The sequence below is a fragment of the Aspergillus affinis genome (genome assembly GCF_023601865.1).
Source record: "Aspergillus affinis strain CMG 70 chromosome Unknown NODE_23_length_327850_cov_86_924445, whole genome shotgun sequence".
Taxonomy (NCBI): domain Eukaryota; kingdom Fungi; phylum Ascomycota; class Eurotiomycetes; order Eurotiales; family Aspergillaceae; genus Aspergillus; species Aspergillus affinis.
The window spans coordinates 263,381-289,376 of NW_026515804.1; the positions used below are offsets into that span (position 1 = coordinate 263,381).

A 25,996-nucleotide genomic window follows, 5' to 3' on the forward strand; every position below is an offset into this window, starting at 1 on the left:
ATTGATTGAATTCTATGTCGTGAACTCGAAGTTGGTGATTGCTGGTAGTGGAGGAGGGGTTGGTGGGCAGGCGACGATTGCGGCGTCAATTCTAGGATGAGGGTGCTCGGGATCGGAAATTCGGGGGAGTCGGATAAATAATCAAAGAATGAATAGAGCTAGCGATGCTCTCATTCTGCGAGGACGACGATCGGAGAGCTTGGAATCGACGGGACGTTGCACTGGAGCTAGCAAAAAGCAAGAAATGGTGGTGGGAACAGAGCGATGCTTCGGGATCGGGACTTTGGGGGTGTTTGTCCTGTTTGTCTGCCTCGCCCGGGGAATATCAACTGACAGTAAGTCCGAAGTATAGACGCGAACATGTCAGATCGCGGGGATCATGATTGGGTTCAAGGGATAAACAACGATACTAAATAGATCTACTGCCCTGTTTCGATACTCCTGATTTGTTTCGACCCCAGTGACCTCTAATGTTGGCTAAAAAAAAAAAAAAACACCCGCCCAACATCCATCTGGGATACAGACTATGCGGGGAAATGCGATCTATCGAAAATGACGCCTCACCGAAGATTCCCAATGTAGATCTTTGGGAGTAACCGTGAAGGGGTACTCAAAAGAAGCTGATCCCCAATCCTGAGTAGCCCCAATTCCCATATCCGAATGTAAGTCAGCTCCGCGTCTCTGAAGTGCCCGATAAATCGATCTATACTAGGTGCATTCGAAGACCAAGAAAGTGTCCATTGCCACAATATGAGATATAGAATTCGTCATGATTCATCAAGAAAAGCCGTGTCTTCCAGTAAGAGGATGCCCCGCCACCATCCACATCAAGCTGACCAAGCCCCTAGGTAACCTCCTAACAGGTTTCTGAAAACAAAAATGACCAAATAAATCGCCGAAAGAAAGAAGCAATAGACCATGGAAGCTTTTGCAGGGCCAAGATACCAGCAGAAAAACAAAACAAGAATAGACGGATGGAGCCATTAGAAAAGATAGACCGATAAAGGAGCCCTTTCGAAGAAACGAACGAGTGAAAGGTGATTGACGGATGAAAACCCCCAACCAGCATCGCCATTATCCCTGCAAGGCTGCAAGGGGGGATACTGAACACCGCCCTGTTTCGATCATTTACGCAACGCTCACCCCCCTCCGCTGGCCCCGCACTCTTTCCTCTCGTCGCCGACTATACGGCGCACAATACGGCTCGTCGGACGAGCCGATACTCGCGCGAACGGGTTCCTGCGATCGGTGATATGCGGGACTCGACGGCGGCGGCGGCATCTGCATGACTTTGAACTGATCCACGCTGATGATCCGCAGACGGTAGAGGTACTGCATCAGCTCGAAATCCGGACGACTGCCGGCAAGAGTCTGGCCCTGCTGGTAGTGCGCTCCGACCACATGGTCCAGCATGAGATCCCAGCCCTTGTCAGTGGGGGTATCGCTGAACCGCTGCGTCGGGCACAGCGGACAGCGCGCCGTGCGAGGCGGCTCGTGGGTCCGAAAATGGCTATATACGTGGGTCCTCCATTGATCGGGGTCATCGAACGTGTGATGGCAGTCCAGGATGTGGAAGAGGCAGATGTATATGTGCTGGTGGAGGCGGGCTCGGTGAGCAGGCACAACGAGAGCCCCTGTGCCGTCGTCCTCGAGAATATCTTGGCCTGCGATCCCGGACGCCCATCTCGTGTCTAGGGACAGACTGGTCGACGAGGAGGCTTCCGATGCGTTGTCGCTCGATAGTGACGGGACAACCATCGAGGGCGGCATGGTTGTTTCCGGCTATACTTTCCCCCCTTTCGAATCCCCGACTACGATGGCTTTCGCGTACCTTTCTCTCTCGCCCCCGAGTCAAGGTACGTCGGGTGTCCCAGACGGGTGACAAGAGGAGTTAGAAAGATCTCCAGTCCGCGGGACGTGCTAGAAGCACGGAGAAGCAACCTGGGTGCTAATCGATCCGAAAAAAGCAAGAAAGTCCTGTGCCCAGATACTTAGCCAGGGAGCGGCGAGTAAGGAGGACAAGCCCGGGCCATGGGTTTCCTATCAAGACGTCCTTTCCCCGAGCTCAAGCGGCGACTCGCCAAAGCGGGGGGGGAGAAGTAGCGCCAAGTTGGAAAACACCAAGGAAGAAGGCATCTCATCTCGTTACCTTGATATGATGATAATGTCGATCAGAATAACAGCGTCAGATAAACAGACACCGTCAGGATGCCCGGCTACGGCAGGGCGAGAGGAAGCATCTGGAGCATCATGGCTGGAGGAAGCTGAGCTGGAAAGAGGGGAAATTTGGCGGCCAACAAGATGGAAGATGGCCGATTTAACCTAAGCCTCCGAGCGAACAAGAACCAGTCGGCCCAAAGGTGAGGCAGCTGGGAAGCAAACACTGGCTGTTGTTTTCTTTCCTTTTCTTTGCTTTTTTACCCTTCGATCTATTTTTCCTTTTTCTTATTTCGAGTTTCCAGTAATTCCCATTCTTTTTGTGTGTTGATTTAGCCTGTTTCTCCCCGTCTTACCATACCGTACCAAACGGGCGGCATACCTACCCCATCCCGGTGCTGCCAGATCTTTCAGGCACCCACTGCCCTTCTCCAGCATCCTCTAATCGGGGATACGGGATAGTCTACTTGCCTAGCGGTTGAGATAACAAGCTCCCATGTTCGTACATTCTTCACTCGAGAGTGATCACACTGTAGATCATTCCGAGTCCGTGACCGTGTCATGCGACCCCGGGAACCGGATTCTCATCCGCGCGTGAATGACTTGACTACTGTCCACCAGATGGGTGTAAATATGCACAAGATCACTGGGCATTCCATTGTCACCTCCTTCGTACAAGGCACGAGATACTACTAAATATAATCCCTGAAAGTGATAATCAAAACTCGTCTTTATTTTTGTGTAGGCCCGCCTGTCCTGTTAAAAGTTCCGAATCTAAAGAAACTATGTATGGGATATGAATAGAATAGAAAGTGTTGGGAGACACGATGTAAAATCGAATTATTGAGGCCGCGGCCGTAGAGAGGAGAACAGAGTAAGAAAAGAAAAAGGCTGAATAGCAAGTTCTGATTGGAAAACGGTACAGTCAAGAAGGTAAATGTTTGAAGGAACAAATGATGGGAGAATGTAACGTGATATAAAAGGAAAAGACGAAGAGAAGGCAGAATGTGAGTATAGAAGTATGAAAAACCAACGAAATCCCATCCGTCTATCGGTAAAGACGCCACGCAAAATGTATGAACTTGAAAATAAAACCAATCACCCGACACCAAGGATGCCCATAAACCACACTGTAAATGCACAAGTCTATTCGTTTCGTAGCGCGTATAATTTTGTTGTTTTGGAATCCACTTTTTTTTTACACTGGAAAAAGCTGGAATGCATTGAATCCAACTAAAAGCGATCCGTTAGATCTCCTCCGGCCACGGAATTGTTGGTCGACGAGGAAACGGAAGAGAACCCAGTTGGGGTGTTCAACATGTCTTGCACGGCCACTTTGGGGACCTGGGGCACGGGAAGTTTGCGCTGCGTTCCATCAGGTTTCGACATGATATCGCTGATGCTCGGACCACTGTGGCCCTGACCGGGGCTGTAGTAGTTGGGGCCTTCCGGTTGCGGCTCCATGGGAGCTAACGCAGGGGTGTGGTGGAGCGACAAATGGCGAATCGACGGCAAGTGTAGCTCGCTGGTGCCAAGAGGCCTCAACCGCGGAGAATGCGCGGGAGTTGCCAAGGGAGTGTGATCGGGAGTAGGAGAAAGAGAGTCATGAGAGAAAGTGGGCGAAGAGGGGGCGGTGGAGTTGGGAGAGTTGGGTCTCGAGCGTTTAACACGATGCGAGTAACCGTCCTCTTCCTCGTGCGAATGCGAGCGGCTCATGCTGTGGGAGATTGCGTAGGCAGAAAGCGACGGCAATCGGCCACTGCCGCCATGGTGGCGAGAGCCGAAGATGGGGGTGCGCGGACCGGCTGTGAAGTTGAACGTCTCGTCGCGCTCGACCTGGGACGCGGCCGTGGCCAGGAGGTTGATGTCCATTCCGGACGAAGCCCGATCGGTGTTGCGAGAGTAAGGTCCCAGATTCGAGCGCATGTGGACGGCATAGTTTGAGAAAGAGTGAGGGGGAGAGATATCAGGAGAGCCGACCTGCGAAACAGGGGCGGATCGAGTCATGGGTTTACTCGGGGGCGGCATCATTGAACCCGCGTTGTTGACCATGGTATTGTCTTGTCCGGCGGCAGCGGCAGCAGCAGCAGCCAAGTGCTGTGCCTTGTTGCTCCGTCGGGAGTTGGGGTTGTTGTGAATTCGCGAGTGGCGAGTGAGCTCGTCGGAACGACTGAAGCGCTTGGTGCAGCCAGGGAACTGACACGCGTGCGGTTTCTCACCGGTATGGGTGCGAATGTGTCGGGTCTGATGCTCCAGACGATGGAAAGCACGATCGCAGAGGGGACACTTGTAGGGTCGGGGAAGATCCTGGCGCACTTCCTCCGTGGCGGGACGAGCACCCTTCATAAGAGGAGGTAATAGGCTCACAGACGAGGCCATGGCTGGATTGGACTGGGTACTCGAAGGAGTAGAGGGGGCTTTAGAACTGTCCACAGGGGTGGAAGGGGCGGAGACAGTTGTGTTGCTCTGGGGGTTCAGTAGATTAGAAAAATCCACTGAGGCGGCCGGGGGCGGCATGTGAAGCTCCTCCTAATTCAACTCCGTGGGGGTAGGCCAGAGTGGGACAGAGTCGGGAGTTGAAGGAATTGCACGTTCAGAACGAATGCAAGGCCGAGGCGAAATAGGATTCGTTGCGACAGGGAGCTAAATCGGCAAGTCGATCAACGCCCTAGGCTTGAATGCTTGGCAGTATGATAGGATGTCACCGCAGGGGTAGTCGGAGACTTCGCGATGAGACCGAAAGCGAGGATGCGATAGCGAATTGCACGCAAACTAGTGGAGCTGGAAGCGACAAGGGGGTCTTTCCGACGTAGGAAAGGTGTTGTATGTAGAAGGGTGTACAGCAGCCGGTGGCGGGAAGAAAGCCGGAGTATGGCGAGCCAAGAAGGGCGAAGTTGAACAAAGGAACTTGAGATGGGATGAGAGATAAAATCTGGAGAAGACGATCTGGGGAGAAGGAGAAATAAAAAAGGAGAGTCGGGAAGAAGTGGAAAGAGGAATGGAGGGGAATAAAAGAAACGGAGCTCGGAGGGGAGGAAGAAGAAGAGTGCTAGGGGAGGGGGTTTATCGGAATCGGCGACGAGAAGGGAGGGAAGGAAAAATGGAAAAGAGAGAAAAAAAAAAATTTGAAAGAAAAAAAAAAAATTCGAAAATTGAAAAAAGAAAAAGGGAAGGGGAAAAAAAGAAAAGAAAAAAAACCTAAGTACTATGTGTGGGGAGGAATATCGGGGGGCAAAAAGAAAAAAAATAAAATAAAAAATAAAAAAAAGGTAAAGAAAAAGAAAAAGAACGTGCTCAACTCAGATCGGCTGGAGATTCTCCCATGCCGATTTTCAGTGGAGAGAAAATACTTTCTTTTCTGCCTTGTAACTTCTTTGTACTCTTCTAAGAGGTTGATGTACCTTTTTATTTTTATCTTCCCAGTGAAGCAGGTGAGAGTGAGATCCTCCTTAATTGCTGCCTACTCTTGGGGGGAAGAGAAGGCTTCGGTCGTTCGTTCTTTTTGGGACACGCAGGGTGTTTACGGAGTGCAAAAAAAGAGAGAGAAAAAAAAGAGCCACTACGGAGCAACTACTGAGTCCTGACTGACCGGGAGAGAAAAAAAGAAAAACAAAAAAAAATGTGGGGCAAACTAAAATCGATAGGGATTACGGAGTAGAAACTGGAACTGCAGAAGTGGCTGTGTGGTCTGGAGAAGTGCGTGTCCCGTCCGACGGTCTAGGACGGTACTCCGGAGTACCGTCCCCCCTCGCTCTGTCTCCGTATGGCGTGTGTCAACCCCCGTACGAACTGGTAATAATCATACCTAACGAACGTCCCGTCCCAAAGCTCCGAACCGGCTATCGCGGATGATCTGGAGAATCCGCCTCGATAGGCGACCAGGCAAACATGGAGAAGTACGACGATTACAGACCAAGCGCCAGGTATATTACGTGATGGTGGTGTTTTTGTTGTTGTTTTTGGGAGGGAAGCCCAAAATTCAAGAAAAGAAAGAAAGAAAGAAGCGAGAGGAAAAGACATCCATGTGACGACGACGACGAAAGGGCAAAGAATCCCAGGAAAGCGGCGAGGGGAATAAAGGAGGGTGGCCCCCGAGAATGGGGGTTGAATGATGATAATAACATCTTCGGCAGTGATGATGATGAAATGAGGTGATAACGGCCCCCCAAGAAAAGAAGACCCCTCTTACGGAGTCCTCTTTGTTTGTAATTTGTGGTTCTAGTGTTTTATCTTATTTAATTTTATTTTTGCTTTTCTTATCGGTGCTTTGCTTTCCCCAACATCCAACATACTCTGGAATTGTCTGGGGCAAGAGCCGGGGAAAGACAGATTGTTCGACAGAACATCAAAGACCTCAAAGACCGTCGGTCTCGACCAGCTGATCGACCCGTCATCGGTCGATGGTTGGACACTGCAAGAAGTAAAAATTCCAACCGGTTATCGAATGAACGAAGACAAGTCCCCCGGTGTGACGGATTGCGTCGATCATAGGTGGTCGTCGACGCAGGGCAAGCAGCGCGGTTGCAACGAAAGTCATACGATGGACGAGATCCAATACTTCATCATTCATCATCGGTCGAGAATGTCCGATGAGGCTGTTGCCCGCAAACCACTGGCTGGCCTGGAGTCCACGAAAATAACCCGGGATCAGACCCAGAGTCTACATTTTAAGCCTTTGAATAGGAAGAGAAGTGCTGGTAATCAGCCCTGACGGTGAATGAATAATGAGTCACACCAGTCCCCTTTGCTCTCGTAGCTCCCGAGATAGTATCAAACAGTCTTTATGAGGATCCAAGGTACGGGATTCACAGAATCGATCTGATCTTCCTTCGTGTTTCTCTCACGCACTTCGTGCCGAGGCATCCCCCATGGCCGATCTAGAGCGGCAGAACGGAAAGACATCCCTTTTCCTCCGGACCCCAGCTCTCACGATAACTAATTCGGACTGATGACTGATTCCTGTGGCAACTGGCCAGTCTTAAGGCAGCCTGCTCTAATTACCCGGCCGAGTTAATTTACCTTCGATGTGACAAATATCGATCCACTGCTAATAACCGTTACTAAAGTCCTCAACCGAAGGAACCAAGGACCCTGCCGCCGACAAACGCTGGCGTTGGTGCCCCTCCAAGAACGCCCTGCATGGAGAGGACAAAGAATATATGACTGCATACACGGTAGTAATGGCCATGTTAATCGCAAGCGAAGGCAATAATCTCTGGTACGACCGACAATAAACCAAACAGAAGTTAAAAAAAAAAAAATTAAAAAATAACCAAATCATGTAATTAAGGGGGAATATTAGGAAACGAACTCCGCAAATCCCCAGATCCACATCCCTACTAATGCGTTACCCGGAATGATTTTCCCCCCAGAAAATAATGAGCTCACCGGTTTGCGTAATTATGCTGCATTCCAAAAGTAGAATCCCCAGTCGAGAATCGTGATAGACCGTGTCTTTTCTCTTTTCTTATTTTGTCTTAGTGAAGTCCGGAGTAAATTAAACGAATTCTTGATGAACTCGGGGGGGAACTGCGCAGGCCAGCGAGGATGGCGAAAGATACGGACGGAGATACGGGGCTCGGCAAAGTCCAGCCAGCCCCAAGGAAATATGTCATATTATTGATTTGTATGGAGGACCGCCACGAATCCTCATCGAGGATGACATTTTCCCTTCCGTTAGTTAGTTAGTTACGTGATGGCCCTGCACCTTCGCTTTGCTATTATTGTTAGTGGTTAGCTAGTAGCTATTAAAGATCATGGATCGCGGTGATGACGAATCTAGCCGGGTCTGAGAGGAGTTTTAAACTTCCTGGATGGCCGGCGGTATGCAAGGGTTGAATACCGTAGTCGATGGCCATCCCCAGAAGTGAACACAGCTGGGATCACGTACTCCTAAATATAATAAAAATTGAATGATATTGTGGGACAAATAAAAGAAAGAAAGAGACTAGACTGCGTGTCACGGATTCAGGTAATTGGGAAACATATGCACACTGCCGTCTTGACTGACTTTTTAGTGGTAGATCACAGATAACCCCGAGGGGACCGCGCTGGCGGGGGTCCGTAAAATCCGTATTCATTGGTGAACAGCTCCGTATAAGCAGCCAACCCGTCATCGGACGGAGGGGGCTGCTGATAGCACAGATTCCTACGATCATGATTTTAATTTGGCCGTGCCTTTTGCCAATGTGCATGGCTCACTTTCCAGGGCCAGGTGTGTAGCGGATAGACCGGGGGGGGATGGGCCCAGTCCACACCTCCAAACGCCCCTAAAAAAAAGAAAAAGAAAAAAAAATCAGGCTTGGTTGACGTTATCTCATAACAAGATAAAACCCCAGGGGGTATGGAGGCGTCCCCACTTCGCGGACCGAGTACGTGATATCGTGGCGGCTCGCCCTGCCCTGATAGGATAAATTCACCTGTCCGGTTGCTGCGATCAGCAGATGTCGCATTGTGACCTTGGCCTTTGGGCGGTTAGTACATAGTTCGCGCGACCCCCCTTCTAGCCCCCTCGGCGTGAATGAGGGAGATGATGGCGCAGGACGAAGGGGTCCCAGGAAATTTGGAGGAGGGGTGGGAACTGGGAAGGGCAGCTAATGAGATCAGCCAGATAAGAGGTTCAAAAGTACCGTACAGCCTGCCTACTCTGTCCAGAGGTACATGCGGACGCAGCTTTTGTGTCATTCCATCTTACCCAGTCGGGTAATGATGGCTGAGGGTTGCACTGGGTTTTAGTCTGAAGAGTGAGTTGTGAGCAGTGAACATATGATTACCGTGCCTCTAGGTATGCAAGTAAACAGGACTCCAATCCTGTATTGGACGGCGTTACTGGCAGCTGGTGTCGGTACCGATTGCCGAGATATCGCCATGGCTTCCACCTCACTAGCTGAACCCCCAAGACTGGAGTTAGCGGGAAAAATGGGAAACACAAGTCTGGAGTTGGCACGCAGGTACCAGTGCCCAAGTACGTAAGCGGTACGACCTGCTTCCCAGAATAAGACCAAGTCTACGCCGTATGAAGTATGTACTGCGCTTTGCCCTGGGTTTCAGGCTAAAACATGCCTGTAGGCTGTAGCCCTGTACACCGTAGTTACCACCGTGGCAGGTCTTTATTAGGCGCCGACGGAGGGCTTTGGTCCTGACTAAAGTGCCCGGGGGGTCAGTGTTCTGTGGTTAGTCTGTAGAAGTACGCAATTGTCAGGGCAAATCCTGTCACGCCCCCGAAACGGAAGAATCCAACCCGAGGGGAAGGATCGACTCCCCCATTGGCATTAGTTATGGCATTATACATAGTTATTTCAATCCTAATGGTCATCATTATCAAATGCCTTGAGAAAGAATTCTCTCATCTAACTTCTATTACGTGAAGAGCGGAATTTATTTTGCGGCATTAACCGTTGTCAATATTGATGGTCCCCCTTCTTCTGGTCCCCCTTTCGTTCCACCAGCCCCCTCTAAACTCGCGACTGTCAGAAAGAAAGGGCGGTACGGACTACAGAGTAGATTGGGGGTTGATGACCGAAGATCTTCCCCACGATCATCACAGTGATCTACACTCCGATTTAGCAAGTCCACCAGGCAGGCTCATCTCCAATTCGCATCCTACCCGGTCTCGTCTCCGGTTGCAGGCAAGTCTGCTATTCCCATTCTGTCGGGGATCACTCCGTCCCAACACCGTACGTTTCTCGGGCGATAACATCCAACGTCCTTCCTCTGTGCGTTGCTAGCCGCCGAAGAGTAGAAAAACTGAAGACATGGAAATTGGGGGCGCAACGCAGCAAACTTTTTGGTTGCTTGGTTGCTTTCCCGGTCAATGATCGCCCACCCGCCAAGCCCTCTGGAAGCCGTTTATCCGTATCTCGTTGATCACGAAAGTCATGGATGTGCTCTACTCCTGCCGAATCAACCCCACCTTGAGATAATGAAATCCCCGGCTTTGACTAATATCACATTCGATGATTTATCGATCGAATCAACCACCGGGATCAGTCCATGGAAAATTCTGTTGCGCACACCCATGGCTAAATTTTTCCCATTTCGATACGGAGGACTCGTGCACATCATTTTAGCGCCTCTGCCTCTTTTCTTCTTTTTCTTGTTTTTTAGTGATTTCCCCACTCCGGTAAATGTACTCCGTAGACCTCCCAACACCAGTAGGCCCCAGGGTCCGACATCGCCGGTGCTTCTATCCAATGCGGGTCGGAAGGGAAAATAAAAAAAATAGAATAGAAAAGAAAAATCAGCCAATCCCCCGGCTTCACATCCAAGATAGGGCTGATCATGTCGAGACCAATTGACAAGCATCTAGGTCATGCATCGAAGAGGAGAAGAGCGATCATGAGTGACTAACTGCTCGGTGTGGTGTTGTCTGATTTCTCCAGTGTGGGATAATGCCAGGCGGATGGTGTCAGACAATTGACACCGTACGCATGCGCTCCTGCCCGTTTCTTTTTTTTTTTTTTTTTTTTTTTTTCTTGTTACAGTTTCCATGTGAGGGTGGTGTGTTTCGATTTTTCCCACTCGAGTAACTACGGAGGTGTGATCTCAGCGCATGAGCATGGGCGACCAAATTGAGGGCACTCTTGCGACAGACTTTGTAACCATGTCATAACGTGGTATTGGTATTCTTTCCCCCGGGGTGAAGTTGCTCTTGACTTTCCGTTTCTTTATATTCTCGTCTTCTACCCCGTTCCCTTTGACTGCAACCGTGTCGGTGGTAGACAGGCTTGCGGTTGCACAAATCTCAAGAAGCCAGTCATGGAAGAACCGTCGGGTCCGCAACGGTTCAGACTGTTACTAAAGATGGGCCTGTACCACAACACTGCTGGGCTGAAGCAACAGTGCGTTGCGACTATTTTCTGGGGGAACAGTATGCCCCAAGCTTCCAGTGTATGGTGTCATGACGTGCTCGGGGAAAGAATGTTGACAATGCGACGCGGCCACTGAGAGCCTGTTTTCGTCTCGAGGCCCCCTCGAACGCCAAATCCGTCGCCAATTGCGTTGCCTGGCTGACCTAACCACGACGGATCAATACGATCTTCACCTGCGCCTCAGCTGGGATTTGGCCACGCAAGACTTGGATGGTCAAATTGGCCGTTCGACAAATGTCACATTCCTGACGCTTGGCAGGTCTATGCGGGGACGGAATCTGGGGAAGGTTTTGTTGCTCGGGGCGCAAGAAGTCAAGATAAGAGGCAATTCTCCATAATCTAGATCTCATATCCAGTCAGAGCACACACCCCTCGTTCAAGAGCTCTTGAAGCACGAGCTGCTAGGACAGGGGGCCGAGGAAAGTGCTTCTAAATTAAAAAGCACCGGGGAATGCTTATCCATTGGGCAGGGGTCATCGGAGTAACCGCAGCTGAGCACCAGCCCTCGAATTAATTACATCGTGAGGCCGCCGGAGGCGGTAAGGTTACCGATGACAATACCTCGTACATCGGTATCTCATCCGCCCATTGCCCCTTTAAAACCACGGCTTGGTCGGTTTAAACGACACGCACTCGGGCGACTCCCCACAAGGCGCCAAGACCAGCGATCGGGGGATCCACAAACTTCTGGAACAGGCGGTTTGGGCCAATGAAACGGCAGGAGCCGTACCACGCTGATATCACTGATTCACAGACTTCACAGCCGCCGCCCCCAGGTTATGCGGGGCCGCGCTTCCGGAATCCGGACGCTTTAATTAGCTGATGAGCTCACTTACGATGTGATTCCTGGGTGCGCCCAGTCCGGCCAAGCGGGTGACTTGCTATTGGTGGAATTCGGTAGGATTGCCTTCCTATCAGCTACGGACTTTTTCTCAATTGGAGTGTTCAGGCTAAGATGGAGATAGATGATAACCCTTTATCTGGGGAGGCGGAGGGGTGGACAAACCCGGAGTAACTAATTTCAGGCGGAGAACGGATGTTGTGAGTTGTAACTTCGGTGTAAGTATGACCTGAGGTAAGCAAAAAAAGGTCACCCCAAAGGTCCTCCGGTACCTTCCTCGGTATGGGGTATGGAGTTGTTACGAGCAGCGTGGAATAATTCCCTCGCAGGTAAATCCGGATTATGGATTATGGCATGAGGTGACCACCGTGACTCTAACATGAAACCACGGGACTGTGCGACCGATCCGGAGTAATCGCCCCGAAGTTCTTCCTCGAACCTCATGCCATATGTTATATCATATCATCTTATGTCTAGCCGGGATTACCAGATCATATCATATCATATCATATTATGAATGGTCTAGAATGCGGTAGTCCTTACGGAGTACAAAGTACAAAGTACAGAGTACCTACACAGTAGTATAGGCTGTTCATTATTTTGTGATCGTTGTTGAACGATCCCAAAGATACCACCGGCCCGGTCGAGTCTGTACTCCGGAGTAACAGACTCAGCGAGAAGCGGAGCACCCTATCCGCACTTCCGTCCAGAGATATAATTCGATTTTACATCTGGGGACTGGAGAAAAGAACCAGGCGTGAGGGGCTTGGCGCCACGGTTGTTACCTCCTGTGCTGGCCGATGACACGTCGCCTGTTATTTTTACTTGTTTTTTTTTCTCCTCTGGTAATTTTTTTTTCCCCTAGGAAAAACGAAAGGGAAGGTTCGGCGAAATACCACCCCTCCTCTCTTTCCATCCTCTTCTCTCCCCGCGGTCTTAACCCTCGCTGCCTACTAACCCAACCGACGGTAAGTTACTAGGTAGCTCTATCTCTAAAAGTTAATTAGGCACGCCTATCTGTCTATCACGCCTATCATCTAGGAATTCCCATTTTTTAAATATTAAAGTTTAACAACCCTGGATCGGTCCCTCTCCCGTCCCCTCGAGTTATCCATTCCATGGACGATGCTGCCCTCTCTATCGTCAATCCCTAGCACACCGGTCCTTCACGTACATTAGCAACTTTTGTAAGCTTAGATTGTGGACGTGGGTTATGTGCACCGTATGCAACCATGGATATCTAGTGAGGTACTAGTGTTTGTTAGAGGGGGGGGGGGGAGCTTTGAGCCTTGGGGAAATAGAATATGGAGATAAATGGGGGGGTAAAAGAAATACCCCCTGAGCTATCGTATCGTACCTTCTCCGGTGTAGGTACGTAAGTAACTACGGAGGGTCTACACTAATTAAGGCCTATACATGAATAGTTGATATCGCACCTACCACGGGCTTCACCGTGTGGTTGTCGGACTGTGCTGTTAGAGGTAAGGTCACGGCCATAGACCGGATTAGCAGCAGTAACTTCAGATAGTGTACGGAGTCGTTAGACTGTTAGTGTTAGGGTCGCGAATTAATTTATCATCAGCTAGCTAGCTCCCTTCCTCTTCAGCTCCCCTTTTATTTATTTTTTTAAAAAAAAAAATTTACCCCTCCTTTTTAAATTGGCCATGTCATTTTCCCCTGACTTTCTTCCCCTGCTGAGCTTGGACGGACACTAAGCATTAGTAGTTGGTTAGTTGGTTAGGGACGAACGAGTGCGGATGGTTTGTACTGTAGATATCCGACTATCCGGAGTATATCCAATGGACATGGTCTCTATTGTTAACTGCGTACGGAGTAAATAGGTAGCTATCAGCTTCTGCGGGCATGTGCATACCGACATATACACGGACAGTACTCCATACAAGGAGAGATTTCTAAGTTTTCCAGCTAACTACGGTGTAGTCACGATGTCCATAGTGATACCTACATAACTACCTACTCCGCAGCTTGTGATCGTGATGATACATACATACGCAAGTCAGCTACCCCCTTCACATGCCCCGATCACCACCCCCCCCCCCCCCCCCCCGAAGACCCGAGAAAGGGAAGATCTACACCGGGCAACCAGACTGTTTATTTTCTTTTATTTTTAAGATTTCATGGAGTAAGTACGGACTCCGATGTCTATATTTTCATAGTACTCCGTATCTTTAAATTCGAGCACAATGCCGAGGTACAATCTTTGTTACTCTTTTGGGTCTTTGTTGTAGAATAAGTAGCATTTTCCATATTTTATTTTTTCAGCACGGAGTACATAATGATAATACAGAGTAACTACGAAATACGAACTATGCCATCATCGCATGTCGCCCCTGACCGCCACCGACGACAGCAGTAATAAATAACGATCCCGCCAAATGAAAAGGCGGGGCTAAGGGGAGAAGAAAATAATGCCAAGTGGACGTGTCGGACAGCCAGACAAGATGGGGATGGGGGTTGGAGCCTTGTGGCATTGGAGGGCGAGTACGAAGGCAGACCGGCAGAGAGAGGGGGGCGGCCAGAGAGGGCGGAAAAGAAAATACACTGAATACTGAGTAGGGGGGGGGAAAAAAAATTTTTAAAAAAAGGGACCCGTAAGCGTACATGTGCGGAAGATGGCCGGATTGCGTCATGGTAATGATTTGCAGCTAATCCAGGAGTCGAGACATGGGCCTGCCTTAGTGGCGCGCACTGCCGTGTTTCTAGATGACAATCTCCCGCGTCGCGGAGGTGATTACTGGAAGGGGGGGTGGGTGAAGGTGTATAATTTTTTTTTACTCTATACAACTACCTACAGTTGGTTCAGGGGATACTGTTAGAAAAAAAAGTACCATGGATAAAGTGAACGAAAGTGTAGCGTTCCCCGTGATTAGAAATCTGGTCGGTAGATAATAAGCATTGATTTTTGGCGCATGGATTCCGGGGGTGACAAAACGGCGTCGCCCAAAGGAGAGAAGAAAAAAAAAATCAGCCGGTCCAGAACTCGACGAACAAAAGTCGGAGTGATGCGGTGGTCGGATGGTTTCGGGAGAAAGCCGGACATTCTTTCCCCCCCTTCTGGGGCGACTAGCCGTAGCTGACTGGACACTGTATCAGGGCGGATTGCGGAGAAAGAAAAAGCAGGAGAGATTAGGCTCAGAAAAGAAATTTCTTAGCTAACACTTCACGGGCTTCCCCCGTAGAACCGTCCCCCTCCCCCAAAGGGTTCCTCGGTGAAGTTCTCATACTGGTTTGGTCGTTTGGATGGTTTCTGTTGGGTGCTTCAAACCCTTCATTACCTGATTTCTCCTGCTCAGGTTTTTCTCACGCTAGCCATAGGAGCCCCGTCCTCCGTCCGTAGCCTTACTCCGTAGCCCGCGGGCTGAGGCAATTTCTTTCCCTTGACCCTCGACCCTCGGCATCTCCGACCCGAGTTTCTCTCCATTTCCCCCTGCCGAGTGTGTCCCGAATCCCGTGGTGGTCTGAGGCCGCCGTGACTGGACCAGAGCGTACGGAGGAGGCACATGCACGGACGGGTGATTCCACTGGCTTACTGTTTTAGGTAATCATGTAACTATTTGTCCATCGTCTTGACCGATTAGGCCATTCATGGCCTTTACCCGTCCAGGCCCAGTTCTACCCTGTTCCGAACTTCTAGTATTCTTTTTTTCCTCTTTTTTGTCTCCTGTACGGGGTAGGATTGGTAGACCTGTGCAAAATCTTTTCGATCTTTACGGAGTATGGTCTAGTCTTCCTGTAACTACTGTACGAATAACCCAGCCATCTTGGCCCTACCCTGCCTGGCATTGGAGATTAAAGTTTCCCTGCAGGGCTGCACGGCTTGGGTTTTTTTTCTTCTCTATCTCTTCTGACTCGCCTTCGTTCAACTTCCGTCGCCTGGAAGTTCTCCAATTGCCCCCAACAACGAAGATAGCGGTGAGCGAATCGTATCCATTCTGAGTCACCAGAACAGAAAGGGAGAAGAATTTTTCCAAGAACAACCCCAGTCCAAGAGCATTGTGTGCCCAATGCCCCAGCTGAAACAATTTTCCCCCTTCTCTCTGTTTACTGCAGCCTCATCTGGGGCCTGTGCCTTTGGGGGGCTTACACATCGTGATTATGTGTTGGGCTTGTATACCGCCAGATACCCCCTCTACTCCGTAGTTACCTGTTACTCCGTACAGTCAGAGAGAGTTATCTGTCAGAAGAGGCATTCAGCCACATACCCCATCCATGCATTGATTTTGAGACAATCGTCGTAAGCCATCTGTACCCTGCCTAACTGTGTTCCTGTATCATAATTCATAAGCGAGGCGCCTTCAAACGGGTCTCTCTCCCCAACAAATAGTTAGACATCTCTCTATCCATCCAACGTCAGGTGGCTTTTTTTGTCTTGGCCCGCCCTATTATTGTTCCCCACAAACAAACGCTGTTTCCGATCGTTTACTCCGGAATACGGAGGCTCGATTTTAGCCCTAACCCGTAGTTATGCCTCGAGGGGTGACATGTTTGACAGCTGACGTAAGCGGGTTGGGCTGGCACTTCAGCTCAGGCAGGAGGCAGGGCAAATCCTAGGTATATCCTAGGATGTTGTGGTTGCTCTACCGGGCGTTTACGTGTTTAGGATGTGTTTTTCGTGATCTGGCTGCTTAGTATTGGAGGCGTCGTGTTTGAGTCTGGGTTTCATCCCTATTTGTTGTTGACTTTGTGACAGGCGTTATCTAGTTACTATTTCAAGACGACTCGAGGGCTAAGACTGCATTTATATTGCATATCGCTTAACGTGAGGGAATGTCTTGTAAATGCGGTGTATGTACTCCGTGTAATAGTTATAGAGACAGATAGGGGATATTCATCATTCTGCACGGAGTTCTGCCTACATTGTGCCAATGTTGAAATGTCCGACTCTATAGTGTTCATGGTAGAATAGATTCGGCATTTGACTATAGTCTTGCTTGTGTTGATGCGACGAGCAGGTTGAGTCCCAATGTCGCATGAATTGGGCCAATTATCTTGTCCGCCATTGCTACGATTAGCAGGTCTGCATGGTGACTAGTCGCAGTTATATAGTTTAACACAGTAATTGAGTGGGTTAGATTGCAATGATTCACATCAGTTGAACCCAAGACTAGAAGATGGTCCAAATTGCATCAATAGCACATAGAGTCCACGCAATCGACCAAGCTCATCAGATTACAGAATCAGGAGATGGCATTGCATGTTACCATGTTCTACTTCTACACCTCCAGTGTCACCTCGACACTCGGCAATATTACCTAATGCGGTAGATGATGTCGCGCGCCTCCGACATTTCTGCCGCGTCTTCCCGCCTCATGACGGCGCCCCAACTTCTTCATTTTCATGCTTTTTTTTCATTGTCTACCATGAAACGCACCGCTGATGCCTGCTCTTCACTGACAATTGCGCTCGGATTTTCAAGTTGACATTCTTTTACTTGTTCGGGCCACTCCGAGGCCCGATCAATTTACTCCTCCCCCTCTTTTCGTCATCATTCGTTTCGCTATAACACATCATGGCTCCCCCGCGGCAGCGCACGACTGCCATTCAGGATGACTCTCGCTCTGAAGGCTCTAGCACGACTAGAGAGCACAAGACGACGACGGGAAAAGGCCGCAAAGGCAATACCTCATTAACAGCGAGTTCTGCCTCGGCGCGCGAGACCAAGGCCACCGCAAATGTCACCAGCGCCCCCGCTAATGGTGACCAACACGACAGTCAGCCCAAGGTAAGTGTCAATGCGAGATCTACACCCCTTTGAATTCACTGTCTCTTCTTTCACGAGATTACGATGACCGGATTGCTGACTTCTTGCCTTGATCATCCAGATGCATTGGCCCGAGATGCCCCTCGAGATCCTTCATTCCTACCGGCACGCTTACAAACTCTCCTCCCCCAGCGCTTTCACCAGTGAATACTCCCGCCTTCTACTTTCCAAAGGCATTGGCCTCCGATCGCCGACATCTATCGCTGCCCAGCGTGCCCATTCATCCAACTCCGACAAGGACTCGAAAACGAACGGGTCCCACGGTACCAAGAAGACTCTGCAGCCCGGCACCGACGGCCCCAATGGCACCTCCGCGAAACCGTTGACTGGCCACCGACTCGATAGAAAGAACGCGCTGAACCAGATATGCAGCCAAGATCGCGTGAGCAAAAATCAGCTTGCGGTGACCGTTCGCAAACACTTCAACAGTGCCGGGCTAGCGGAGCAAGAGGCAATCGCTCGGTTCTTGTATAAAGTTCGCGAGGAAGGCCGAGGCCGACATTTTCGTCTGAGGTTCCAGCCTTGACATCTATAAATTTCGCACCCTTCCTCCCTTATCGCCGTCTTTGCTTCTGGAACATTTGCTTCCCTAAGAGAAATCTGCTGGATGACCACCAACTGCATTCGCTGATTTTCAGGTCGAACGGAGTTTTATGCATTTGCATATGTGACTTTTTGATACTCGATTGATGCGCGCGACTCAAAACACTTTTGCTTGTGACTTTGTCTTGGTTACCTCACGCTCTCTCTCCCTTTCTTTCCTTTATTCCAACACACTCTCCCCTTTGTCATGATACCCATTGGTGTTGGTTTTATTTACCTTGCTGCTTCTGTCCACCTCCTTTCGTCTTTTTTCTTCTTTCCTGTATCCTCACCCGGGTAATGTGCATTTTACCATACTCCGGACATCATTGTCTGACATGACAACCTACCTACCTACTCGGAATAATCTCACCCCCACGAAAGACCCCTTATTATACTCATCTTATACAACTGTGCCTTGAGCGTTGGAGTTGAAGACTTACAAATAATTGACGGGCGACTTTTTTCCTATTCTATATCTATTTCTTTCTACACTACTTTGTACACTATTGAAACTCTGAGCGTCTTGCGAGTCTATCCGCTGCTTCTACTGCCACGACGGATACGTTTCCTGTTAACTCTACTATAACTAGATTTTCCTTGCTTTATACTGTCTCTCCTGCTCTCGTGTATATGCATACATACATACATACAATCCACCCTAAATTCAGCTAATATTGACTGGTTGACTCGATCCTGTGTCTCTTCTGAGGTCGCTACTCGCTACCTATCTTATTTTTTACCTCCGTATATTTATACCGTAAACTGACTGGTACAACAGCCACCTATTTATTCCTTGGTTGGTCGACAGACAACCCGATGCACACCGTCTACGACGTACTCTTGGACTCCTTACATCAATAGATAGGTATGACGTAACCGCCCTCCGGGTGTGTTTCCCACCGCGCTCAACAACGCTCTTATGGGAATTGCATAGTTAAAACCATCCGAAAGGAATGATTTCGCCGAGGATGTGGAACTATTTGTTATATATATTACTTATATTCAACTTATAATATATCTATGATTCTATTTCAATTGTTTTGCTATTCGTATCCGAGGCTATGATTATAATTTACTTCGTTCGGTCTGGTTCGGAGTTTGATTCTCGTCTGGGCTGCACTGGATTGGACTGGAACATTGTTGATTGATCGACTATACGTATAGATTTTATTTAAATTGCTAATACACAAGAGTCGTTCCGATAGGGGTTCTATGACCAGGAATTGACTGAAAGGAAGCTGAAAACGCTACTAAATCGAAAGATTTCGCTTGGTATAGATGATACATACATATGTAGAAAAGAACAGGATGCGGATGGAAAAGTTAGAATAAGAATAAGTAGAGATAGAAATCAAAACTCGATAGAAACCTTAACGTATACTCTGCACGACCAAGAAGGGAGAAAGGAAGATCATAAAGCTAAGCACAAGGGACCACATAAAGATAGACCAACGATTAAATGAACCAAAAAACCAAAGGGCCGAGAACAAAACAACAACAGGAGATAGTTAATAGAGTTTAAGAAAGGTAGTAACAAGTTAACGCCGGAATGCAAAGAACCCCCTCAGATCCATAAGCGTAAAGTCTATACTTCATTTTCACAACCGCCCGCTTTTGAATTGGTTCATGATAATGATAAGAGTTATAATCATTTCCAGGCGTTCAGGCCAGCCCAGGGATCACCGGATCCAGTCCCCGGTTGACCCTGGGACTGGGAGGACTGCGACTGGGCTTTGTGATGCTGACTCGAACCGTAGGCTCTGCTTTGGGCGTAGCCACCCGGACCGGAAGGAAATGGGCCGGACGATGGCAGGTACGAGGTTTGTTGGGGACGTGGAGGCGGGGGAGGCGGAACGTAGCCCTGAGGCACAAACTGTGACGGGGTCGTCGAGGGCGTAGGGCCGTTGAAACTACCGAACGGGACGGGCGTCGACGAGTAGAACTGTTGATTGGGTGGAGGCGAAGCCGATGGAGGGAAAGGGTATGCCATCGGGTTGTAGCCTTCCGAGAGAGGTGCAGCCGCTCCCTGCTGGAATGACTGTCCCGGCACGTAGGGCATGCCGCCGGACGGAGTCATATATTGCCCGTAAGGGGCTGGCGAATGGGAGAGGGGGACTCCGTGTGGTTTTCCGGTGGGCGGGTAATGTGGTGACATCTTCGGGGACGAAATGCCGGGACCTGGATATCCAGGGGTTTGAACGGGCGGCGGAGGGGATTTCACCTTGGACGGAACCTTGGACGGGGCGGTTGATGAGCCGGAGGAAGCGGACGATGGTTTGGGTTCGGTGGAAAGGCGCTCCATCAGCTGCCGCAGCTTCTCACGCTCGCGGTCCTCCTGTTCCGATACACCGCTCGCCTTGTCACGCTCAATCTGCCCTAGAAGCTGAGCGCCTTCAGAGCGCCGGTTGTTGATAAAGGTCTCGACGTTCTTCTTGAGACTGTCCACGGTCTCGGACATCTCCGTATAGAAGGTTTGCGCTTGAACCACTCCAGACCGTAGGCCGTTAAAGGCATCGTATACTTTCTTGTATCGCGCCATGACGGTGTTTCGCTGGCGTGTGATGCTCTCGTACTTCGACTGCTCGGCCCGAACTCGCTTATCCTGTAGCAGATCGCCGTAGATCTTGGTGAGTTCCTTCATCAGTGAGGACTGCTTGTGGTTGGCCTGGAGGAGCCGGTTTTGGTGAGGGCGGAACTTCTCCAACTCGGCCTCGAAAAGCTGGTTCTCCTGTCCAGAAATGGACTTCTTGTTCAATATCAAAACATTGGAGATGTCATCGTTGTGAACCTGACATGCGATTAGTCTTCATGCAAACATATAACCTCTCTAAGCACTTACCTTATCCTTCAGGTCCTTCAGAACCTGAGACCTTTCTCGTTTGACGAGATTCAATTTCTTCAGAATGGATTCCACCCGGGCAATCTGGTCTGCCACAGACAGGCTACTCTCGTCATAGACATCATCCAACAGACTTCCCTCTGCGGTCGCAGAGTACGGGCTCCCGTGTCCGTTTTTCTTGCCATGCTTGGAGCCGGCCTTGATCATCGCCCGCTGGAAGAGGACGTCGGCCTCGTCGGTTTCTCCGGCAGATCGCATTTCGTCGAAGTCCGACTCGTACTGCCGCAGGGTGGACAGAAGCTGAGCGTCGCTTGCACTGGCTTCATTGACGGTATCACGATAGGAACGAACGTCCCCTCGGAGAGTGGTGTTGAGTCTGGCACTAGGCTGCTGACTCCAGTCTGCGCCGTATTTAGAGCGCATTTTTTCACATACGCTTTCTTCCAGGTCGAGCTGCTTCGAGCACTGATCCAATTGCGCGAGAACGTCCGTCTTGCGATCCTGCAAATTGTCAAATGCTTTGGTAAATGACGAATGACCGGCGAGTTCTGAGCACCACTGCCGAAAATCATCGTCGACGGTCATTTCCTGGTCCATCCCACCCTTGAGAATGTTCAAGCTCCCGGGGAGTTTCAAGTAGTCAAGACTGGCAGCCATTTCTCCATTGGCAGTCTCGACTCGTTCCGTTTCCGCTCGGATCAATTTAGCCTTCTCCTCGTCGTAGAGACTAGCCGTCTCGGTGACAGACATTGGGACCAGCTTTTGGAAGATATCCGGCCCGATGATGCGCTGAATGTCTTGACCTTGATAAAGCTCGCTGACTGGGATAGCTTTAGCCGCGGGTAACTTGGCAACGGCGGACAACCCCGCCTCATTCGGAACCGGCTGGTGATAGATGAAATCGTTGTCTTTGATGAATGTGTTGAGAGTTGCCTGCACATTGGCCAGCTGATGCTTGATGATCTCCATCAAAGTTGAGCCGGTCTCGGAGCTCAAGTTATAACTCGGAGGGACGGATGAGGGGAAGGACTTGGCCCATCCCACGGCCGCCGTAGAGTTCTTCTCTGCCAACTGAAGTCGCGCGATGGCCACTCCATGAGAATTGGCCTCGCTGTCCGCGATAGCCTGATAGTAGGAGGCGACCGAGGTCATGTGCGTCGCCTTCGCCTGAGTGACAATCAACCAGACCTTCTCAAAAACACCTTTAGCATGCTCCTGTATGCCTTCGGCCGCCTGGGAGTATAGATACGCCGCCTGCCCAGCCAGCTTGGCTAGGAAACCGGCCTTCTTGAGATCTGCCACCTGCTTTTCGAGGAACACCTCTTGTCCTTGGGCGAGGGAGATGTTGATTAGGGTTTTGACGGTTTCCCGATTCAGGTCGGTGGACGGGGCATGGAGGAAGTTCTCGTTGATGTAGGTAAACATTCCGGCGGCTGCTTGGAAGGAGTGATAGGCGGTCTTCAGGCCGGTATCCTCCGCGCGATTCTGGTTGGCGGCATGGCAGGAGAGCACGGCGGAGATGTTGAAGATGATCGAGGCTTTCTCAAAGGCAAGCGAGTATTGCGAAGTCGACTTGTGAGTAAAGGCATCGTACCTAATTACCAAAAAACAAACATCAGCCACCCATAGCTCAACGCGAAGAAGAAGTCTAGGCCAAAGGAGAAAAACACCCACCAGGTGAAGGAAATCTTGATGTGGTTCTCGTCCACGGGGAACCTCAGATCCAAGAGCTCCAGCTGTCCGTAATACCGATAGAGCAGGTCGCGGCCCGTCGCGCTATCCTTCCCCGCCCCTCTCATGTCCTGGCGCAAACGGTTGAGAGTCGCGCATTCCTGAGCATAGCGTTCGGGGTCTTCACCGTAACTCTGACGGATGTAATCCTTAAGGGGGCGGATCCAATCGATCTCGTTGGTCTGCTTGAGCGGACACGAGATCATAGGCGACTGAACCATCTTGTAGGTCGTTGGGGGTTACCAGGAGCGGGAAGCTCCCATCCACAGAGGACGGAAAGAACGGAGATCGACAGGATAGCGAGCGAGCGGGTAATCTAGAAAATAGAATCGGAATCTCAGACCGACAGGGTGAATGGTTATGCGGGCGTGAGAACGGAGGGGAGGAGAGAGGGATGATCGGGGACGGAGAGCTGTGGGGTAAGTAAGTTGGGCGGATTCGCAGGGAAAAAGGCGCCAGTCGATAGGCGGATGAGTTCCGGGCGATGACGACCGAGAGTGGAGACTCCCTTTAGTGAGAAGAATCAACAATCTCGAGGCTGAAGGATTCCCGACCGAGAGAGAGAGAGATGTGTGACGGGGTGACGGGGCGAAAGATGGGAGGGGAAGGAGGTTGTTCCTGAGAGGGAGAAGAAGGAGAGAAGGAGAATAAGACAAGTTGTGTTGGTGCAGGGCGGTCGATGGGCCTCTTTTTCCCTGGCGCCAACAATTCAGTACCGCCTGACCAGTCGACAAGAGCTGACGGACTACAGGCGAAACACCGAATGCTGAGAAGTAGAGAGTCTATTTTCTAATGGTACATGGTTACTGTACATACAGGATATCCCAGTCTCTATTGACACCCTCCCAGAAGCAGAAATCGTACAGAGAAGAACCCCCTATTGTCGCCGGCGCTATGATATCTCCAAAAAATCTCCATGAATAATTACATTGTGTACAATCCAGGACCCTGACTCAGGATCCGGTCGTTCCGATTGTTCCACTGACAGGCTGATGGATCTCCTTCAGCCCCGAACCCTATTTCTTGTCGTCTTTCTTGTCGGAGCCGTTCGACTCCTTGTCCGATTTGCCCGTCGAGCTTTCGGATTGAGATTCGTTCTTGTGGTTCATGAGCTTGTGCCACGCCGACTTGATGAAGCCATCGCCCTTCGACGCGTCTTCAGAGGTGGCATCCGATGAACTGCAAGTGTGGATGTTATGGTTAGCTTTCTTCGCACGTGGCTCCGCATCACGACCAGGGGAGGACCTAAACTCACCTCTGCTGCCCGACATTCATGATACGCTTGGCAGTCTTGTCACCCATCTCGTCTGCTAGCACCTCCAGAATGGTTCGTTGGTTGCCGGTCAAGTACTTCGGCATGGCCACCTTGAATTCAACCCTCAGGTCACCCGTGGGGGTGAAGCCGCGGGCTCGGCCACTGAGTTTCTTCATTCCCATTCCAGAGAGTGTGATTCGATCACCGGTGCCTGTACCGGTGGCAACCTTCACCTTGACCTCGCCATCCAAGGTCGGCACGGTTGCTTCGCCACCCAGGAGAGCGGTGGTGAGAGGGATGGAAGCAGTGTAGAGAATGTCGGAGCCGGAGCGGCTGAAGCGATGATCGGGGGAGACCCGAATAGAGACGAAGAGATCACCCCGTTGCGTCCGAGATCCAGGCGCGGCAGAGGCTCCCGTGGGGGGAGCGTCACCCTCGCCGGCCACCCGCAATCGCATACCATCTTCAACACCACCCGGAATGTCCACCTGGATGGTCTTGCGATCTCTGACCACGCCATTGCCACCGCAAGGACTGCACTGGGATCCTCGAGGCACTGTCATGCCTGCACCGCCGCAGGCATCGCAGGTGGCCGCCACCTGGAAGCCTCCCTGCATAAAGTGCACCCGGGTTCCAGAGCCGTTACATTGAGGGCACTTGGAGCGCTTGGCACCCGCCTTCAGTCCGTCGCCTTTGCATGTACCACATTCGGTGAGGGGGTTGATGACAATGTCCTTCGTTGTACCCTTTGCGGCTTCATTGAAGGAAATGCTGGTCTGGACCTCGACGTCCTCACCGACCAAAATCTCTTGGAACGGGCTTCGCCTGCCCCGACCGGAACGACGAGCGCCTCCCGCGAAAGCGCCGAAAAGATCCTCAAAGTTGATATCAGCCGCAAAACCACCGGGGAATCCTCCTCCGAAGCCGCCACCGAAGCCACCGAAACCGCCCGCACCAGAGAATGGGTTGCCGCCAGCCGCATTAGGATCGAAGCCGCCGTTCTGGTCGAATGCTGCGGAGCCAAACCGATCGTAGTTCTCTCGCTTTTTGGCATCGGATAGTAGTTCGTAAGCTGTCTGAGCCTCTGCGAATTTCTCCTTGGCGTTAGGCTCCTTGTTGGTATCCGGATGATATTTCTTGGCCATTCCATAGTACGCCTTCTTGATATCGGACGCCGATGCGCCCTTCTCTACGCCGAGGGTCTTGTAGGGATCAGGGATCGCCGCGCGCGGAGCGGTCGTATGGAAGATCTGTTCATGTGGTTAGTAGACAAACATGGGTCACTGGCTGGGGGGTTGACAGTGATATCCGGAGGGCCGGAGAAGGGCAAACGGAAAAAATAAAAAAGAACGACCTACTCTGGAGGAAGAGAAGCCGGAATGTTTCTTATTGCCGACATCTTGTGGGCGTTTGTCGGTCGACGAGAATGTTGAAGCATGGTAGACACGAGTCTGCCCCGTCGCCGGGCTCTGCTTGGAGTATCGTCGCGAAGTCCGGAGTAAACGAGCGGGGAGAGCCGCAGCCTTGGGCATTGCGGCAGAAGTAGTGTTCATTGTGAAAGAATGCAGAGAGGTAAGACGGGCAACTAAGCCAGCCACACGCAAAACACCAAAGGGACAGTCAGCGAAGGAGGGAGATGCTTGGAAATCGGGGAGGATGAATTGGCCGGACACCGCCCATAACTTAGTAGAGACGGAGAGAGAAGCTTAGAAGCTTCGAGTCTTCCGGAATGAAGAAGTTTGCCGACCGGAGAAACGATGCGCCGGGACGATGATGAAAGGCTGCTTCGGTAATCACTAATCAGTCTATCCGGGTCGACCTCATCCCCCTCGTGCTTTCTTTCCTTCTTCCATTGTGTCTTCTAGCTGACCCTTCTTATTTCTGTTTTAATCCTCCCACTTCTCTCTTTTCTCATCCTCCTCCTCCTCCTTTCCCC

The 25,996-nt window shown here is 50.6% G+C and overlaps 5 protein-coding genes across 5 annotated transcripts; 1 reads left to right on the forward strand and 4 right to left on the reverse strand.

Annotated features, from left to right (window-relative positions):
- Positions 1-1,128: 1,128 nt before the first annotated feature.
- KD926_004963 (uncharacterized protein) lies at positions 1,129-1,758 on the reverse strand (the record flags this gene model as incomplete). Its single annotated transcript, XM_053098301.1, has 1 exon — positions 1,129-1,758. The coding sequence occupies one exon, from the start codon at positions 1,756-1,758 to the stop codon at positions 1,129-1,131; it is 630 nt and encodes a 209-aa protein (XP_052957878.1).
- A 1,632-nt stretch (positions 1,759-3,390) lies between these two features.
- On the reverse strand, positions 3,391-4,674 carry KD926_004964 (DNA-binding protein creA; the record flags this gene model as incomplete). The annotated part of the gene is made up of 1 exon (XM_053098302.1): positions 3,391-4,674. The coding sequence occupies one exon, from the start codon at positions 4,672-4,674 to the stop codon at positions 3,391-3,393; it is 1,284 nt and encodes a 427-aa protein (XP_052957879.1).
- A 12,724-nt stretch (positions 4,675-17,398) lies between these two features.
- KD926_004965 (histone deacetylase complex subunit SAP30 Sin3-binding domain-containing protein) lies at positions 17,399-18,176 on the forward strand (the record flags this gene model as incomplete). Its single annotated transcript, XM_053098304.1, has 2 exons — positions 17,399-17,611; positions 17,712-18,176. 2 exons carry the CDS (start codon positions 17,399-17,401, stop codon positions 18,174-18,176), a joined length of 678 nt encoding a protein of 225 aa, XP_052957880.1.
- A 1,707-nt stretch (positions 18,177-19,883) lies between these two features.
- bro1 (putative signal transduction protein BroA) lies at positions 19,884-23,026 on the reverse strand (the record flags this gene model as incomplete). The annotated part of the gene is made up of 3 exons (XM_053098305.1): positions 19,884-21,023; positions 21,075-22,668; positions 22,749-23,026. 3 exons carry the CDS (start codon positions 23,024-23,026, stop codon positions 19,884-19,886), a joined length of 3,012 nt encoding a protein of 1,003 aa, XP_052957881.1.
- Positions 23,027-23,821: 795 nt separating this feature from the next.
- Positions 23,822-25,613, reverse strand: KD926_004967 (putative mitochondrial DnaJ chaperone (Mdj1); the record flags this gene model as incomplete). The annotated part of the gene is made up of 3 exons (XM_053098306.1): positions 23,822-23,984; positions 24,061-25,310; positions 25,419-25,613. The coding sequence occupies 3 exons, from the start codon at positions 25,611-25,613 to the stop codon at positions 23,822-23,824; spliced, it is 1,608 nt and encodes a 535-aa protein (XP_052957882.1).
- Between the last annotated feature and the right edge of the window lie 383 nt (positions 25,614-25,996).